The sequence below is a fragment of the Eleginops maclovinus genome, chromosome 21 (assembly GCF_036324505.1).
Source record: "Eleginops maclovinus isolate JMC-PN-2008 ecotype Puerto Natales chromosome 21, JC_Emac_rtc_rv5, whole genome shotgun sequence".
In the NCBI taxonomy this organism is placed as follows: Eukaryota; Metazoa; Chordata; class Actinopteri; order Perciformes; family Eleginopidae; genus Eleginops; species Eleginops maclovinus.
The window spans coordinates 16,587,202-16,607,457 of record NC_086369.1 but is presented as its reverse complement, the minus strand read 5'-3'; the positions used below and the strand labels follow the sequence as shown (position 1 = coordinate 16,607,457).

General features: G+C 48.8%; 1 protein-coding gene across 1 annotated transcript in view; it reads left to right on the top strand.

The window, feature by feature from the left end:
- Nucleotides 1–20,256, top strand: part of sulf1 (sulfatase 1) — a 78,087-nt gene that overhangs the window by 41,137 nt on the left and 16,694 nt on the right. Inside the window, 5 exon segments of the mRNA XM_063873758.1 lie at nucleotides 1,332–1,664; nucleotides 13,949–14,221; nucleotides 14,957–15,196; nucleotides 16,662–16,813; nucleotides 19,022–19,191. Coding sequence (XP_063729828.1) covers nucleotides 14,059–14,221; nucleotides 14,957–15,196; nucleotides 16,662–16,813; nucleotides 19,022–19,191 — 725 coding nt within the window. The 5' untranslated portion in view covers nucleotides 1,332–1,664; nucleotides 13,949–14,058.

The following is a 20,256-nucleotide window of genomic DNA, read 5'->3' as shown; positions in this document are numbered from 1 at the left end:
TGCGAGGGCCGCTGTGCCTGCAGAGGTAACAGCTCAGTGCCAACAGCCTTCCCTCCACGGGGCCAATCCTGCGCTTTATGGCTCTTTCGGTTCCAGGTTCAGACCACATACTCTGTGGCTGCAGGGGGACGGAGGGTCTGTGTGTGTGTGTGTGTGTGTGTGTGTGTGTGTGTGTGTGTGTGTGTGTGTGTGTGTGTGTGTGTGTGCGCATGCGGGATCTCTGCAGCAGATTTGTGTAAAAGTGGCTGAGAAACGTCAGCATGTATTCTGTCCTGCAGCGGAGACATTAAGAGAGGTGCACAAGCAATTATAGTGCAGATCAAAGACAGATTGCACATGAAATAAAGAGGCAAACACACACAGCAATAACATAATAAAATAAATCATGGTTAAAGATTAGGAGCAACATTATTCAATAAAATGAATAAATACGTATAAATACAATTTCAGTATTTGTCTGTAGTATCCCTGCTTTTGCCTCTTGTGCATAAATACAACTTATCTGTAACATAATTGGATTCAATTGGATCAGATATACCTCTTTTATCAGGCGGCATGCAGACAAAGCATTGCACATGAATAAAAAATCCAGATTAAACTTAAAATAAATACGTTATGTGCAAAATACACTCTTTAAAGACTTCAAATGTTGTCGCTTCTTTTTATATGCAAATCTTTTTGTGCACCATGTCTTCTCCTTTTACAAACCAGCTCTTACCACTTCATTTATAATCTTATATTTGCCTTTTTTGACTCGTTGCTGTGACACTGTAAATGTCCCCGTTGTTGGACAGATAAAAGTGGTCTTATATAATGTAAAGTAATATATTTCTCCTGTCTACAGTATCCCTGCTTTTGCACTTTTTGGTGCAAAAACAAAACTTGGTGGAATATATTATGCATCCTATTTCCTCGTGTGATTACTGGCTGCTGCTTCAACACTGTAACCCCACTTTAAAGAGACAGTATGTGCAATATATGTTCTTAAACGTGGCTTCTTTTATTAATTTGATATGTTTTTATAACACTGCTACCTATCTTCAGTGCCGTGCGTGAGCTTGTCTCTTAATTATAATCTTATTTAACTTTTTATCCACACTGTAAACGTCCTCTCTGTGGGACGAGTGAAGGATTTCTGATTTCTTAAACATGCTCTCTCTCTCTCTCTCTCTCTCTCTCTCTCTCTCTCTCTCTCTCTCTCTCTCTCTCTCTCCCCCCTCCCACTCTCCCCTCCCTCCCACTCTCCCCTCCCTCCCTGCCTCTCAGGTTACGATGACTGGGGGTTTTCTTGCTCCCATCTCATAGAGTGTGTGTGTGTGTGTCTCCTTCAGCGCCGTGTCCTTGTCCCAGCCTCCTGGCAGCGAGGAGCCACCCAGCAGCCGTGCTGTGATTGGCTGGCGAGCGGGGGTCCTGACACAGCTCCAGACGTGTTTCAACAGATGGTGGAGGTTAGAGAGTGTCATCACATCGCCGAGAGGATTAGAGGAGAACGGTTGTCCTGCAGGAGCTGTGTGGTCTCCCCCCCTCCTCACACACTGTTTACTGACTTACTCTGCAACTTCAGAGACCCTCTCACACTCCTCTCAGAGCGAGGGGAGCCCCCGGAGAGAAACCAGAGAGGAACGCTCGGAGAGGAATCCCCCCGCCTCGCCTCTTGCCTTCAGGTACAACCTTTATCTGCCCTCTTTCCTCTGTGCCCGATGCTCAGTATGTGTATGTGTGTGTGTAGTAGTGTTCCCTCTCTGAATGACAGGAATTCCCTCCGTCGCAAATTCCTCTCTCGTCTCTCCGGGGATTAGAAGGCAGCACATTCCATTAATGTCATGTTCCCCCCGATCCATACGCAGCCATCTGTTAATAGTGAGCGCTGGGTGTTAGAAAGGGAAGCTGTGTGTGTGTATGTGTGTGTTTAGAAGCTTTACTGTCACTTAAAACAAGCTGTGTGTTTCCTTTCCTGTGGAGGATGTGATCACGTCTGATAGGAGGCTATTTAAACCCATTTTCCCCCAAACTCAGCTATTTAACTCTTTCTTTATTTTAAGTATTTAAGGGAGAAGGGAAACTTGCTGGTGGAGTGGGGTGCATATGATGTGTAGTATGTATACCTGGCTGCAGGCAGTGTGTGTGTGTGTGTGTGTGTGTGTGTGTGTGTGTGTGTGTGTGTGTGTGTGTGTGTGTGTGTGTGTGTGTGTGTGAGAGGTGTGTGCAGATAGCTGAAAGCTGCTGTTGTGTGTGCCGGTGTTTCCCTTGCCGTGGTTACACTTCCTGCTTGTTACTTAAGTATTTAACACAACCACCAATATGCCGTGATGCCGGTTGCTCTGAGGATCAATGAGGGCAGCCGCTGAGAGACGGAGAGAGTCTCTGAGAGAGAGGGAGAGGTCTCTGAGAGAGAGGGAGAGGTCTCTGAGAGAGAGGGAGAGAGGTCTCTGAGAGAGGGAGAGAGGTCTCTGAGAGAGGGAGAGAGTCTCTTAGAGAGAGGGAGAGAGTCTCTGAGAGAGGTAGAGAGTCTCTTAGAGAGAGGGACAGAGTCTCTTACAGAGAGGGAGAGAGGTCTGAGAGAGGGAGAGGTCTCTGAGAGAGGGAGAGGTCTCTGAGAGAGGGAGAGTTTCTGAGACAGGGAGAGAGTCTGAGAGAGGGAGAGAGTCTGAGAGAGGGAGAGAGGTCTCTGAGAGAGGGAGAGAGTCTGAGAGAGGGAGAGAGGTCTCTGAGAGAGGGAGAGAGTCTGAGAGAGGGAGAGAGTCTATGAGAGAGGGAGAGGTTTCTGAGAGAGGGAGAGAGTCTGAGAGAGGGAGAGAGTCTGTGAGCGAGGGAGAGGTCTCTGAGAGAGGGAGAGTTTCTGAGAGAGGGAGAGAGTCTGTGAGCGAGGGAGAGAGTCTGAGAGCGAGTCTGTGAGCGAGGGAGACAGTCTGTGAGCGAGGGAGAGGTCTCTGAGAGTGGGAGAGAGTCTCTGAGAGAGGGAGAGGTCTCTGAGAGAGAGGGAGAGAGGTCTCTGAGAGAGGGAGAGAGGTCTCTGAGAGAGAGGGAGAGAGTCTGTGAGAGAGGGACAGAGTCTCTTACAGAGAGGGAGAGAGGTCTGAGAGAGGGAGAGGTCTCTGAGAGAGGGAGAGGTCTCTGAGAGAGGGAGAGTTTCTGAGACAGGGAGAGAGTCTGAGAGAGGGAGAGAGTCTGAGAGAGGGAGAGAGTCTCTGAGAGAGGGAGAGTTTCTGAGACAGGGAGAGAGTCTGAGAGAGGGAGAGAGTCTGTGAGCGAGGGAGAGAGTCTGAGAGCGAGTCTGTGAGCGAGGGAGAGAGTCTGAGAGCGAGTCTGTGAGCGAGGGAGAGGTCTCTGAGCGAGGGAGAGTTTCTGAGACAGGGAGAGAGTCTGAGAGAGGGAGAGAGTCTGTGAGCAAGGGAGAGAGTCTGAGAGCGAGTCTGAGAGCGAGTCTGTGAGCGAGGGAGACAGTCTGTGAGCGAGGGAGAGGTCTCTGAGAGTGGGAGAGAGTCTCTGAGAGAGGGAGAGGTCTCTGAGAGAGAGGGAGAGAGGTCTCTGAGAGAGGGAGAGAGGTCTCTGAGAGAAAGGGAGAGAGTCTGTGAGAGAGGGAGAGAGTCTCTGAGAGAGGGAGAGAGTCTCTGAGAGAGGGAGAGTTTCTGAGACAGGGAGAGAGTCTGAGAGAGGGAGAGAGTCTGTGAGCGAGGGAGAGAGTCTCTGAGAGAGGGAGGGAGAGAGTCTCTGAGAGAGGGAGAGAGTCTGTGAGCGAGGGAGAGAGTCTGAGAGCGAGGGAGAGGAGTCTGAGAGCGAGGGAGAGGTCTCTGAGAGAGGGAGAGAGTCTCTGAGAGAGAGGGAGAGAGGTCTCTGAGAGAGAGGGAGAGAGTCTCTGAGAGAGGGAGAGAGTCTGTGAGCGAGGGAGAGGTCTCTGAGAGAGGGAGAGAGTCTCTGAGAGAGGGAGAGAGTCTGTGAGCGAGGGAGAGGTCTCTGAGAGAGGGAGAGAGTCTCTGAGAGAGAGGGAGAGAGGTATCTGAGAGAGAGGGAGAGAGTCTCTGAGAGAGGGAGAGAGGTCTCAGAGAGGGAGAGAGTCTGAGAGAGGGAGAGGTATCTGAGAGAGGGAGAGGTCTCTGAGAGAGGGAGAGAGGTCTCTGAGAGAGGGAGAGAGGTCTCTGAGAGAGGGAGAGGTCTCTGAGAGAGAGAGGGAGAGAGTCTCTGAGAGAGGTCTCTGAGAGAGGGAGAGAGGTCTCTGAGAGAGGGAGAGGGAGGGAGAGAGGTCTCTGAGAGAGGGAGAGGTCTCTGAGAGAGAGAGGGAGAGAGTCTCTGAGAGAGGGAGAGAGGTCTCTGAGAGAGGGAGAGAGGTCTCTGAGAGAGGGAGAGAGGTCTCTGAGAGAGGGAGAGGTCTCTGAGAGAGGGAGAGAGTCTGTGAGAGAGGGAGAGAGTCTGAGAGAGAGGTGTTCCTGTGGAGGAGTCACACTCTGAAGGCTGTCTGCTGTAAACCTGCTCCAGGAGCTGGGATTCGGTGCGAAGTGTCCTCTCTTTCAGGGAGCTAAAGAGGGAGCTGGGATTCGGTGCGAAGTGTCCCCTCTTTCAGGGAGCTAAAGAGGGAGCTGGGATTCGGTGCGAAGTGTCCCCTCTTTCAGGGAGCTAAAGAGGGAGCTGGGATTCGGTGCGAAGTGTCCTCTCTTTCAGGGAGCTAAAGAGGGAGCTGGGATTCCTCTGGATGAATTTATTCTGGTGTTAGCGAGTGCTAAAGTATTCTGTAATCCTGAGCCAGGCACGTAACACTCTGGCTCTGCAGAGAAATAACCTCAGCCTCCACAAATCTCCCCCTCAGATCCAGCTCGTGATTAGCCGTTAGCTTCACTGTGCTACCAACGAGAGCAGCTGCTGCAAATAATTAGCTTTTCTTTTTGGAGGGGGGGGGGTCGCTTGCCAAGACAAACGTTCCAGTCGCTGCTCTGGCCATTACTAGATCCACCTGTGTGTGTGTGTGTGTGTGTGTGTGTGTGTGTGTGTGTGTGTGTGTGTGTGTGTGTGTGTGTGTGTGTGTGTGTGTGTGTGTGTGTGTGTGTGTGTGTGTGTGTGTGTGTGTGTGTGTGTGTGTGTGTGTGTGTGTGTGTGTGTGTGTGTGTGTGTGTGTGTGTGTGTGTGTGTGTGTGTGTGTGTGTGTGACACGAAGCGGGTCATGACTAATTACTGGAGGAATAAAAAGGGTATTAAGTATTCCCATTTGTTCTGAAATGTGTGAGGCAGTCTTCAGGGAGTGTCTCCCTCCCTCTTTAAATCCAAACCCAGCCCCGTCTTCTCTCCATAATCAGCGGCCATAACTCATGTTACGCTGTCATCACGCTGCGTTTTAATCTGCGCAGAGCGACCCTTCAATCACAGTTATGAGTTATATCATTACAGGGTGTTCTGGGTGGCAGGGACGTATAAAGCTCAGCAGATGACTCCCTGAAGAATTGGAGATGCTCATGGCCGAGAAAAGGAGCATAGATGGTGTTGAAATGGAACAAATATGAGGAAAAAACTGGCTTCAAATCACTTAGAGGAACATTAACCCTTCAAATAACCATTTGTATATCAGATCATCACCTTATTTCACCTTGAAATCATGAAGAAAACTGCATCAAACCTGACCTAAATTACTTCAATTCATCGAGGATTTTGAACTCTCGTTTCACTGTGCAAGAAGGAGACCAACGTGTAAACAAATCCTCATTTTAAGGGTGAAGTATTCCCTTAGTCTGCCTGACGATGGATTTACCCCTTAGCTTTAGCAGTAGAGAAAGTCCTCAGCCTTACCCTCTCGGGTTAAACACTGTATTGTGTGTGTGTGTGTGTGTGTGTGTGTGTGTGTGTGGGTGTGTGTGTGTGTGTGTGTGAGCATGCTAAGGAAAGATTTCCTGGACCTCCTGTTTATCTGTGCAGCGTAATGACAGTGTTGCTCACGCCGGGCTGATTGCAGAGCAGCGCTGGCGCAGATTGCACGCTCCGATCACGGCTAACGACCGGTGTTTGAACACGGCAGCGCCCGGCGTGCTCTTTATTTACGCTGACTATCTTTAGATGACTCAGACACTTTCTCAGCTTCTCCGTTGTCCTCTCTCTTATCAAACCCTTCCATGCTTCACACGAGAGGAGTTTTGAGGACATATCTATGGGGAAATATGGCGTGCATGCACATCCGGATGCACACACACACACACACACACACACACACACACACACACACACACAGATGTATGTGGAGGAGCTCACAGTAGCACCCCCAAGTGTTTGTTCAGCCTCTCATTCGGGGCGGGAAAGGTCAGGGCGTGCAAACATCACATCACGGCAGGAATGCCTCGGACCTTCAGAGAGCGACGTACATTCAGTCCGTCAGAGTCCGGCTGTGTTCCCGCTGAGGAGAAGAAGGGTTTTGTTGGGGAAGAGTCCTGCAAAGTTCCCAGGAATGACCTCTGACCCGGTCCTTGTCGTAATGTCCCGGGACTGAATGGAGTGGTGGAAGACGGGAGATTTCTGTCCATTCACTCGTGTGCACCTCTACGCAAAGAGTGACAGAGAGAGGAGTCCTGCTCCTGTGATGTCCGGGCCGGCTTTTGTCCGGGTGTCAGCGCACGTGGAGGCAGCGTGGGCTTAAGAGGGAGGCAGGGGAAGCTGGATCAAGAGAGGGGGGATTGGGGGAGAAGAGAGGAGGTGTGAACATGTGAGGAAGAAGACGGTCTTCCTACACACACGTGGACACAAATCTTCTTGTAGAAAGCATAAAACACACTTCTCTACACACACTTTCCCCCCATTAGTCCCACACCCCCCCAGAGGGCTGCACTGTCCCTGCTTTGTCATCCCTCTTGTCCGATAATCCCCTCCCCAGGGAGAAGCAATCTGTTTTGGATCTGAGAGAGAAAGGGCCCGGCCGGTTTCACGTACGTTCCAGCAGCCGTCAAAAAGCGCCGGCGATGGTTTGGAGGTAGAAGTGCGCCGCTGGGGGGTTGTCCCTTTCATCCAGAATGGAGATAATGGGGAGGGAGGGTTGTGTGTGTGGGGGGGGGGGGGGGCAGGAATGAATACATTTCCTCACCCCTCCATCCCGCTCCACAGCTCCACTAATAGAAGCCAGCATGCGTTTGTTTCAGCTCCTCTGCTCCCTTTCTTCCCCTCTCCCCTGCAGCGGGCATTCAGCCTGTGTGTGTGTGTGTGTGTGTGTGTGTGTGTGTGTGTGTGTGTGTGTGTGTGTGTGTGTGTGTGTGTGTGTGTGTGTGTGTGTGTGTGTGTGTGTGTGTGTGTGTGTGTGTGTGTGTGTGTGTGTGTGTGTGTGTGTGTGTGTGTGTGTGTGTGTGTGTGTGTGTGTGCGCGCGTGCGTGTGCGCATGTGTGTGCGCGTGCGCGTGCGTTGCACTTGGCCGTGTGCTCCTGGTAGCCTCTGGTCCTGTTTGCCCTCGCTCACACAGCCCCACTTTGCCATGTGGATGCAGAGCGTGTATTTGAACAGTTGTCATATTGAAGGTTGAGCAACGAGGTCCAGCAGAGCACGACACACACACTCTCTCTCTCTCTCTCTCTCTCTCTCTCTCTCTCTCTCTCTCTCTCTCTCTCTCTCTCTCTCTCTCTCTCTCTCTCTGCCAGCAGCGCCCGCGGCCACGCTGCTCACTCCCCAACATGTCGGGATGATGCGTTCACTGCATTCCTTCAGCTCTGACTCTGAGTGGGGGGGACGGGGAGGGTCTGCAGGGCGGTGTGTTTCTCTCTGCAGATATTTCAGGGATTCTACAATGCTCCGGAATGTGGGGTTAAGTTAATTAAATCACAAATGAGGTTTAAGCCACACACTGAGCCAGTGGCATTGAAAGGACCGTACAGATTACAGGTTTACGTGTCTGTCTGTTTCTCTGAATGACACACACACACACACACACACACACACACCCACACACCCACACACCCCGAGGCGATGCTGAGCAGGCACAGGTGCACTGGCTTTTACGAGGGTATCATGTTGGTGTGTCACGTTTTGTTTATGGCGTCCAGGGTCACGCAGGCTGCTTCTCAGGGTCTATGTTTGTCTACGCTTCCCACAGAACGCGCCTCCACATGTTCCACATTTTCGGGGTGTTTGGTTTTGTGCTGACGGAGCTGCTGCTGAATCTCCCCGTCTTTATCCCCCCTCTTTTTTTAAAGATTGATTGCCACTCAGGATTTATTGGTTGGTACTAACAAGGGGAGCTTTTTATTTAACGCCCAGGGCCGGTTCTATTGCTGTGATAACTAGAATATAATTACCGCCCAATTACTCGAGAGAGAAGTAATTGGTTAATGAGTTAATCTGCTGTTTGAAGCGTGCATATCACCCTGAGAGTTTAGTATTAGATAGTGTTAACTTTTATCCAAGCAGTAGTACACAGGAAGTACTATGATTATTGGTTAGATTTGAGGCATTTTGGTCACTTTTATTGACAAAACAGCTGCAAAAGTTCTTAAATTTGGGTCTATTTCCGGTCTTTCTGTTTGAATGGAGGTCATTAGTGGGATAAATCAAGGCTTGTTTAGCACAGAAAACCTTTGACTGTACCTATTTCTTGTCCTGTCACTAGACACAGCTCTGTCTGTATTGACCCTGACTTATTGGTCTTTAGATATTTAGGAAAGTAAAATTAAACTTTCCTAGAGTAATCAAGTCAAGGAGAACTGGGCAGCAGTCACTCAGCGGTTCCAAAGGATCCTTATGTCTTTAGCCAACGTCTTCCACGATATTCAAGTCACACATCCAGCTGAATGTGGTGAGCTTGGCCGCTGGATTCATGGAAAAGAAGGCAACCTCTTTATTCCTGACAGTTACCTCAGTGGAAACCCATTGAAGCAATTTACCCTTGTGTTTCTCATGTGGTCGAAGGGATCATTTATCCTGGGTAAATGTGACGAGACAGAGAGCCACCCATGAGAGACGCTCTCTCTCTTCCTGATGGACAGATGCTGCAGGAACATCTACGCACTGGTTTCCATTCAATCAGAGCGGTTTCCCTTTCACACACTCCCCCTCTTCCTCTTCAATCTGCTCTCTCACTTGTAAATCCTGCAGGACAAACAATGCATGTCTTTGGAAAGTCAAAGCTCAAATGATAAGCATGCATTCTCACTGTTTTGATTCCAGAAGAAGAGTTCCTTCCTGCAGTGACGTAACGACGGGTGTGTGTGTCACTGAAGCTGCTTTCACACCCGCTCAGGTGTCGTGGTGATTAGTGCAGGTTGTGTGTGAGTGTTAGTTAAAGGGCCTGTTCGTGTTACGTCATGTCCTGAACTTTAACCTCGCGAAAGTATTTACAAAAGCTCACAGATCAGATAAGTACCAGGTGCTGGACAGGAGAGAGAGAAACAAATACTGCAGGAAGGAGTCCTGAACATGGACATTAGTCGGCATTTAAGCGCGTTTGATTCCCTGTTCTCGTAGTCAAAGGTGTATTTTCTGTAATACGCCAATGGAAAAAGCCTGTTGGATTTTGTCGAGAGAGTCATTGCAATGCTATCTTCTGAGTCAGAGTGAAATAATACGTCATCATTGCATAACCCTGTGCACCTAGGAGCATTTTTCCAACCGTAATAAGACACCAAAAGAGTAGAAGAAGGACTTTTCCCTCCATTTCCTGTCTAAAAAATGGACAAAATAAGCTTCTTTCTGTTGTATGTTGCAGCAGAGACGGCAATATGCAATACAGTTCTTCTTCCTGTGGACATCTTCCAATCCATTGATAAGTTGATTCTGATTCAACCTTTAGTTTCTCCAGAGCTACAGAATTTGGTGTAAATCCAGCCTAAAGCCACTCAGCATGAGGCTCCTCTCAGAAACACACACCTCAATTAAGGTTGTCCGTAATGAAGGATATGCACACACAGACACACACACACACACACACACACACACACACAGACACACACACACACACACACACACACACACACACACACACACACACACACACACAAATAAATACCCCATTTGTGCAATGTGTTTTTTAATCATTTTCCTCTTAAGGGTTCTCATGCAGACCACCTGGGGACCCGCGAGCCGCTCCCACTTTGAAGTATTCTGGCCCAGGACTCCTTTAATTATACATTACGATGCACCCGTAATATTGATGGGGTGGCCCGGCTGCCTCGGCACTACAAAGTCTCTCTCACTGGCTCCAGGGGAACACAAGGGCTCTAACTAATGGACCTGGATGCACTCGCTCCAGGTTTCTCTGAGTCCAGGCCATTGTTCTTCATTAAAGCGGCCGGTGCGGTACCCTGAACACGGTGCATACCAGCGCGGGGGAATCACTTCTCTGCAGCGTCTGAAGCTGCAGCGGGGAGGAAACAAAGCCTGGGAACGTGCCTGTCGAGGTTCAGAGCCGTAAACATGTTGGAACAAAGAGCCAGTGATCTCCCCCTGCTGGAATTCTGTCACGGATCCTACACCAATTTGAGCATTTTGGTCAAACAAATCATCGGAGTTAAGAGTCTGAAAACACAGAGGTCTGAGCCCGAACCCGCAGCCAAGAGAGCGTCTGGGACAGAGCCCTCCTTCAGTTGGCGCCGCAGGGCTGACGGGCCTCTTGGTGGTGCAAAGTGCTGCCCAGCAGGGCCCGAAACAGGCCCTCCTCAGTGCAAAGAAGGCCCCTGTCAGTCCTCATGGCAGCGGACCAGCCCAGCGCCCTCGGATTACTGAAATATTTGGACAAACCTTAATCTAAGGCCTCGCAGTAATTATTCTCCCCCTCTCAAGAAATGCCCCTGGTCTGCAGCAGAGTAAGCTCTCAGTTCAGATGCAACTCAACATGCACATAGATTTGTAGAGCCTTCCTGAACAACCTGCAGAATTCAAAGTATGCCATCAGAGTTTAATTCCCCTCTCTCTGCCTTTGTGCCCTAGAGGAAGGACAGGAGTAAGAGGGGCTTTGAGTTGCTTTGAAGCCTCCTTTGTTTGGTCCTTTATGAATGAGTGATTTACTGTAGTGCCATCTGGTTTGGGTTTGACCTGCATCTTGTTTTTTGGGAAAGGTGAACCCGCTCTCCTCCAAGCTCTCCGTGTTACCTGAGGAAACAACGTCTGATCATTGGACGAATGTGCATGTTTCCAGCAGAGGAACTTCAGGGTTTCCGCGACAGCTGATGCAGACTGAGCAGAACTGAAGCCACATGTTCCCCGATCCCAAGCAGGCTTTGACAAGACTTGTTCCCTTCAAACCCCCTCAGCTCTTCCGAAGTTTCCCTTTAAACCCCGGTGTGTGGGGAGCCTCAGGTTGCCGAGGTTAGGTTAAACAAGCCGCCATCAAAGCAGGGTCAGGGGGGGTTCAGGGTGCAGCGGCTGTGTGGTTGGATGCCGCACAGTGCTGCCCCTCCATCATGTGCCGCTCCACAGCATACACAGCCGTTTGTGCACGACATCACCGAGAGCGCTGCAGGGAAGACTCCTGAAGGTGAAGGAGGGGTTGAGGGGTGTTTTACAGCCCCCCAGTGTTGATGGCCATTTATCTGAAAATTGCACATCTTTAATGCATCAGGCAGCTGTGTGTCCATAGTGGCCTTTTTGTTCCAGGTCTTTGAACCCCTGGGTATTTTACCCCCCCCAGCTTACAGTAGCCCATTTAAAGGGTCATTAGTGCTAATCCTGCAGAAGCAATGTTGTGACTCTGAGCTCCTGTCTCTCCTGCAGACGTACAGAAGAAGCCAGGTCCTCTCACAGTGCTGCATCCTCACGGGGGGGGGGCATGACAGTGCCAGCATGCATCTGGACTTGGATGTTGGGAAGCAACAACAGAGAGGTTCAGAAGCCAAGTGTGTAATAACTTTCAGGTGGAAGCACTGGTTTTTAAAGTTAATGAGTTTTAATTTAAACACATCCAGAAATGTTTAGCTCCCCTCCACCCCCCACCCCCCACCCCCAGGCAACATCTCTGGGTAACACTTCTGTGAGTGTGTGTACAAAACAAATCACTGTGCAGTTAATCCTGATTACAGGCAATGATCAGAGCACTGGTAAATCTAGATTTAAAGGCTCTCAAAATGAAGATTGATCTTGTTAAAAAGTCAGTGAGTCTTTCATCCCACACCTTAAATAAATGCTTGTTGATTAAAGCGTCGAAGAAAGATAGCTCTGCGCTTCTTTTCAGGCACCTCTGGTTAGATTAGATGCATTTAGTTGTCCCAGTGCTCCCAGTACGAACTTGAGACGACGTCCTGAGGAAAGTGCATCAGGTGAAATTGAGTTAGGAGCGTCTTGGTGGAAGAGTGTGTGACTTTATTAGCGACTGCACATCAGCACCACACGGTTCCTCTCAGCTTCCACACTGAGGCTTCCTGTCTGGTTTCCCACTGAGGCTGATGAAGAGGCTATTGCTGGGAACCAATGGCATGTAAAATTGAATTTGGACTGGGTGCTAACGTTAAACACGCTGGCTCCACTGCTCAGAGTCTCCGTGCGCCTCCATTGTTTCTGGGAAGCTCTCCAACTCCTGCAGGAGGACTTGGAGTGTGTGTGTGTGTGTGGTGTGTGTGTGATGCACTGTGAGGGTCTGTGCACTCTGCCGCCCTGAGGGCTGTTTGTCCAAACGGCGCCAGTGTTTGCTCAGCGCTGTCACCACGACTGGAAATGGGACGAGCCGCTAAAGCTCCGTCTGGACTGCTGACCGTCACAGCTGACCTGAGGATAAAAAGATGACTCACTTACTACTCGGAAAAGGATCATTTGTTGAAGCAGAATCTGGTTTAATGCCAAGTGTGTTGTTGCACACTGACTGTGAAAGGAAAGGTTATCGGAGAAATTTGCAAAAGTTTACAGTTATTTCCACTGATTGAATCTATATTTTGCATCTGAAGGACCCCTTAGTGTTGGGAGGGGGTCTGACTGGTCTCAGGTGTCACAGTCTCAGGTCGTTACCTCAGAACAGAGAGCTGCACAGGAGAAGATGGAGGACATGTCACCCTCATGCTTCATCTCACAGCCACCTGCCTTTCTGTCACAAAGCAGTGATAATCAGCTGATAAAATAGACCCTCTTTATGTCCAAATATAGGATTTTAGAATAGTTATTTGGGGCTAAATGAAAGAGAATAGTACAGAGGCAACAAAAGGAATAAAATGTATCCACGATTTATCAAATAAAGAATCACATCACTGTTATTCTGGGATGTTCTGCCGCCGTGACGCTGACTGAGAGTACTCTATGATAGGCGGCGGTGGTGCGAGGGTTAATGCAGCGTATCCTCTCCCACTCCCCCCCCCGGTGTGTACCCATCCTCCCCACTGGCCCTCTGTCACGCTTCGCTCCCCAGGGGGTGACTTCTGAGTGACAGGTGGACAGTGGGCTGCGATTGGCCGAGGCTGCAGAGTGTGTGTTTGGGTGTTGGAGCGCAGGCAGCCAATCAGCACAGTCCTGAGAGCTGAGCAGAGAGAGTGTCTCGCTCAGGGAGAGATCTAACCGAGGGGAGAGAGGGTTGGATATTATGGGATTCTGTGAGGTGAGATCTCTGGTTTCTTTGGTTGTTGTGATCTGGTCAGAGTTGTTGATTGTTGTTGAGGGAGTTGTTTACTCGTGTTGATGGTGAACTTTAGTTGGAGCTGTTGGGGAAGTTTTCCTGGTGGAGCATCAAGGTTTGGCTCCTCTGTTTGAGTTTGGTTCCTCTGAAGAAAATACGCTTTAATGTTCAGAAAGCTCTTTATTTTCCCCCTCCGACTGAAACCAGAGCCCAGTCTCCTCTGTTGTGATTGGTCAACCAGCTTAAAATAAGTCCCGCCCCCTTAGCCTGTCACGTACAATGTGTTGGAGTGCGAGTGTTCCGTAGTGATGTCACCGTGTTCCGGAACTTTGGGATTCTAGCCTTTGCAGACTCTTGACATGCACTAGAGGAGAGGGGACAGCACATAAGGGCCTCTTTAAATGTTGCTACACATCTTTAAAGGGTCTCTTCTCTAACGTCTCCATGTGTTTTCTCCCTCCCCCTCAGTCGCCCTCGTCTGAGAGAGCTGCCCGGCTTTGAGTGAGTGTCCTGGCTGGACTCCTTCTCCCTCCCTCCCTCGCTTCATTAGTCTTCCTCCCCTCTTGGTCGGGGGAGCCATGCTGCTGCAGTGCCTGGCCCTGGTGGCCCTGCTGTCTCCGGATGGTGAGGCCTTCACCACCACGAGAGCCCAGAGCCTGAGGGGCCGCATCCAGAGGGACCGCAGGAACATCCGGCCCAACATCATCCTCATCATGACCGACGACCAGGACGTGGAGCTGGGTAAGACTGGCTGCCCCCCGGACCCTCTTTGGGTCCTGTGGTCCTCCTCCACACATGAAATATTAAACGGAGGCCATGAGCCGGAGCAGAGTGGCCATCTGGTCTATTAACCGCTGAATTATAATGGAGGCTAGAGAAGGTCAAATTATGTCAATGTTTTTCCATTTTTTATTAATATAATGCAGATGTATTGTGCTTTCTTATCTGCACAGGTCATAAAAAGGGATGCACACTGTACAAAAAATACCCTCTTTTTGCAACAAAAACTCAACAGTTTATTCCGTTGTTTTGTCTGGTAAATTGTGCATAATTTGTGGGGTTTTTAGCCTGAAAAAAGGCTGATAAATGAGCAGAATATTAATAAATAAAATGTTTTATGTTACCTATTTAAATCAATGTTAACATAATAAAGTAAAGGTTTAAGGAGCATTTATTGAGATTATTTTTAAGGGTTTTTGGTGAGTTTTTTAGCTTGTAAACATTCGTTAATATACATAAACTCTCCAATTTAAAAAGCGTTGGTAATATATGTTTTTAATTACCTTTTCATTGTCTGCTCCTCTAGACCATAGTCTGGAAGTCATGTTTAAACGGTGCTCTTTATGCAAATGAATGCATACTTAATTCCTTCTAAGTTGATATTAGCACCACCTTTTCCTGACAGTATTACAGATGCATGTATGAAAATAAAGGTGTCCTTAAAGCTCCAGCCCTGACCCCTGACCTTCTCCTCAGGTTCCCTGCAGGTGATGAATAAGACCCGTAAGATCATGGAGGAGGGCGGCACGTCGTTCACCAACGCCTTCGTCTCCACGCCCATGTGCTGTCCGTCCCGCTCCTCCATGCTGACGGGGAAATACGTCCACAACCACAACACCTACACCAACAACGAGAACTGCTCCTCGCCCTCCTGGCAGGCGCAGCACGAGCCGCGCTCCTTTTCCGTCTACCTCAACAACACCGGCTACCGGACAGGTGAGCACGACCTCGGTTCGTTCAACATTTGAGGGGCTGGTACGGAAGTTTTAGATTCCGTTGTTGTTCCTGCAGTTCAGCCGTTGGTACATTTCAAGTCAATAAAATCCCCTAAAATGAATCTCAGGAGTCGGGTCATTAGTTTATTCAGTTTGAGGCCAATATTTTCTCATTATTTAACATATAAAAGTGGCATTTCTCAGCTCAGGGCTCCTGCCAGCAGGCTGTCAGTCAGCAGCGGCTCCGATGTCGTGCTGGCCGCCGTCGTCCGCTCGTGTTAGTCCATGCAAATACTTTACAGTAAGTTCGACTCCCGGGCCCGGCCTGGCTGTCTGCTGTGAGAAATGCAAACAGAGCGTGTGTGCCAGGTCTCTGTCGTGTCCGCTCAGACAGAGAGAGAGAGAGAGAGAGTGTGTGTGTGTGTGTGTGTGTGTGTGTGTGTGTGTGTGTGTGTGTGTGTGTGTGTGTGTGTGTGTGTGTGTGTGTGTGTGTGTGTGTGTGTGTGTGTGTGTGTGTGTGTGTGTGTGTGTGTGTGTGTGTGTGTGATGGGCAGCTCAGTGGGGTCCAGCAGCTCGGCCCGCGGGTCAGAGCAGATGCATCACTCTGCAATTAGCCTCCTCTCGGACAGACTGGCTCCCTGCCCGGTCCCTCCGAGAACTGAGAGCAGCAGAGCCAGGGGAAAGAGAGGAGCAAACACACACACACACACACACACACACACACACACACACACACACACACACACACACACACACACACACACACATACACACACTGGATCTCTGCAGGTACAGGCAGAAGCAAACATGCATTAATATCTGTTTAGTTGCAGTTCCTAGGCCACTTAGTCTGCACGATATCTCAGCTTTGACTCGTGTTACGTAATATTACAAACCTTTGTCAACCCTGTTTCATTTATCTGATGCTCTTAATGAAAGAGACTCACAATGAGTGCATTCAACCCTGCAGATACACACTCAGACCCTGCAGATACATTAGCTTTAAGAAAACCAAAGCATCGTAAGAGCTACTTGAAATAGACTGAGTGCTACGTGCAAAAAAACATCATTTCTATTCGTTTTTTAATCTTTTTATTGGCCGTTTTTTTAATTAAGTTGCAGGAGAGGAAGTTAAGACTTGAAGGAGGGTTTATTGGAATTAAATTACAGCTTCACAGCAGGTTATTTCCCACTACATCACATAGCACAGTCCACTTGCGTGCAAAGTCTTTGCTATGCATGCACAGTGAAAGCTGCTTTACACACTTTAATCTGCTGTTCCTCATAAAATACAGCACTTTATATCAGAGGAATAGCAAACTATGCGTAGTCAACTTTTTCCAATGTGTGCCATCCTTAACTAAAATAACATTTAACGACTGTGCATCCATGCAAACATAATATATAGTGTCTCTCATAGGCTGCATGTTAAAACAGCCCCTCCTTCTTCTCCCTCTCCTCCCCAGGCTTCTTCGGCAAGTACCTGAACGAGTACAACGGCAGCTACATCCCTCCCGGGTGGCGCGAGTGGGTCGGATTGATCAAGAATTCCCGCTTCTATAATTACACCGTGTGTCGGAACGGCTACAAGGAGAAGCACGGGGCCGACTACGCCAAGGTATGTCTCCTCCTCATCAGCCCCATCGCTCGTTTATCTCCGATATAAAAGACGAGGTGGCGGGACAAATTGCAGGTTGCACTCAAGCTCTAAATACAGACGAGGAGATGTGACGTAGACGAGCAGGAATTCTGTTCCGGATTAAAGGGAGTCTTTCCCTTTATTAACATCTAGCAGCCTCTTTATGAGATAAACACCCCCCTGGGTCTGTCTTTTCCTTCTTGTCTTCAGATCGTGCAGAGACGAACACTGTTGTTCTGTGTCTCTCCACACGGCCTCCACATGTTTTCCTAAGAGCTGTCAGTTTGTTTTCGCAGCTCCTCGCCAATATCTCCCAGGTTTATAGTCTGGACTCATGTCAAGTCTGGAGATGGGCAAACAAATGCTCCCGTGCCAGCTCAGACGGAGGTGTAAGGTTCCCCACAGGCCGAGGTGTTTACACGCTCAGCAGATTGTGGTTTCAAACCCAAACGGACTCTCTATTTGCTGTTTACTGTCAGACACCATAACCCCGCTTCCACCAGGGACACTCGCTGCTTTCCTGCAGGGTGAGGAGTTCACGACGCCCCGTGAGTTCAGTCAATTAGTTCTGACTTTCCGTCTGCAGGAGGAGGAGGATGAGTGATCCATACTTTTTCCTTTCCATGACCTATAGAAACAGAGCCAGATGTGAAAGGATGTGTCATCAGTGTTGACAGAAATACAATCAGAGATCAAGCAGCTCAGAGTGCAGTCCTCAGAGAGAGAGAGAGAGAGTCATAATTCTTAATTTAAAAGGGCGGGGAAATTAAAGCACGTGTGAATGAGTGTGTGCTCAACGACTCTGAGCTTCCTCCTGATCAGATTTCTGGCGATGAAACATGCACGCAATCCCTGGTCTCCACGGGCGTGAGCCGGCACTATAAAGTTATTAATAGAGACGGGGTGACTCAGCCAAACCCACTTTTGACAGTTCAGGAAAATCACCCTCTCCCCTTTCATCCCTCGCCTGGCACTCCCTGCTCGCTGCAGGTAGAGCGCTTAATCTGCAGCTGGAGAGCTGGCGAATGATGTTGTGATCTTTAGCCGTGCATCAGATCCCACCACGCCTGGGAGGATAGCACGTCAGGAAATGTGTTATTGTCACATCAAACGGAGTGTAAGCTCGTACAGGAAGTTACTCTTTCTTTCATTCATTCATACTTTTAACAACGGAGCGCTCAGGGTCTTAGTGCGTTTCCTTCTCCTGAATACAAGCCGTCCGTCCAGAGGCTTTTATCTGCTGTCCCATTATCTGCAGGGATGAATCACGGACTTGCATGTAATTGTGCCGGTGGAGCAGATGAATATTCCACATTAACTCCCTGGTGCATTCAGCTGCCAAAATAAGATGTTTAATTTCAGTGTTTGGCCGTGCAAAGCCTCTCCTTTATTCCCTCATGCACCTATTTTAAAAAGCCCTAGGATGCAGGTGTGTTTCTCCTGTCAGACAGAAAGGAGGGCTTCTCTTTTGTGCATGCATCTTTATTTCCAAAGCATGGATGTGTCATAAGAGTCATAAAGAAAACCCAACCCAAACGCGTATCAGAAATCCTTCACACGTCCTGCAGAGGGGAAATTTTACGGGCAAAGACGTCCCAAAAACTGCTCCAAAAACCACATTTTCTTCATTTTCGTAATAAGGAATTAATTCAGAATCGTCATACACATGACATGTATCATTAGTATTCTCATATCTAGCATGTAGTCAGTGAAAAGCAAGGAAAACGAATGAAAAAAATTGGGATGAAATGAAGCTAAAGAGGCGTAAGAGAATTGAGAGTCTGAGAGGAGCAGAGAGCTGTCATAACATACCGTCTCTCACACACACACACACACACACACACACACACACACACACACACACACACACACACACACAGATAGACGCGCTGCCAGCTGTTGACTCGACAGATCGGGGGTGTAGTGTACTCAATGGCCCCGGTTCATACCCCCCTCTGGCCCCTGTCCATTTATTCTGAGGTGTCTGAGCAGCGTGTGGAGGTGATGGAGTTTATCAAAGCTGCTGCTGTTTCACTCACACACACACACACACACACACACACACACACACACACACACACACACACACACACACACACACACACACACACACACACATACACACACACACACATACACATACACTCACACAGCTAATAATCCTCCTCTGTGTGTTCGCTCCCCAAGGACTACTTCACAGATCTGATCACCAACGACAGCACCAACTTCTTCCGCATGTCGAAGCGAATGTTCCCACACCGGCCCGTGATGATGGTCATCAGTCACGCCGCCCCCCACGGCCCCGAGGACTCGGCCCCGCAGTACGCCGAGCACTTCCCAAACGCCTCCCAGCACATGTGAGTTACATATAGAGTCACGTGACAGCTCATGCACTCATCGGGGTTCCTCTATGGGACTTTAGAGCATGTGAAATAATAAGAGATTAGTTTTAGGAGATCATATTAACCGGCTCAAATCTGCACCAAATATCTTTTTTTCTTGCTTAAATATAGGTTTTTAATGACGTTTCAAACATCTGACTCATATTTATGACCTAATCCTCCCAGAAAAAGGCACATTGATTGTTATTTATTATAAATGTAAATGCTGTTCGATGATGCTGCATATTAGAAATCAATCAGCAATCAGAAGAGCAAAACGAGAAACTCCTCGAACAAAATCTTCAATATGATTAAACTTATTTATCTGATTAAAGTAGTAAATCATCTTTCTTTGGATGCTTCATGAAGCGTAAATGGCTCTAAACACAATGAATAGACGTGCAAAAAGGTAATAAATCAAGCAGCGCAGCAGCAGTGCTACACCTCCGTTAATACAGACATCTTGGCAGCTTTAATCTTCTGCTTTATGGAATTTTTCGCCTCAACATCCAATTACAGTTTTTATGATTTTGCGTACTTAACATTATCACAGCGCTCAGCCCTCCCCCCACATCCCTAGCGATGACAGGCTGCTTATAAGCTGCAGGGCTGCCGACGAGACAAGCTTGAAATCAAAACGATTTACCGTCCGGGAATAGCTGATGCACCACGAGGAACATCAGAGAGAGCTGCAGGAAGGAGGGCTAAACCCTGACGTTAGCAGCCTTTAGCTTAGCGGTGGTGACGTGAAGTCATGTGACCGTGCTGTAGTTCCTTTATAGCCCAACATTAGCTGCCTTTAGCTTAGCGGTGGTGACGTGAAGTCATGTGACCGTGCTGTAGTTCCTTTATAGCCCAACATTAGCCTCCTTTAGCTTAGCGGTGGTGACGTGAAATCATGTGACCGTGCTGTAGTTCCTTTATAGCCCAACATTAGCCTCCTTTAGCTAAGCGGTGGTGACGTGAAGTCATGTGACCGTGCTGTAGTTCCTTTATAGCACAACATTAGCCTCCTTTAGCTTAGCTGTGGTGACGTGAAGT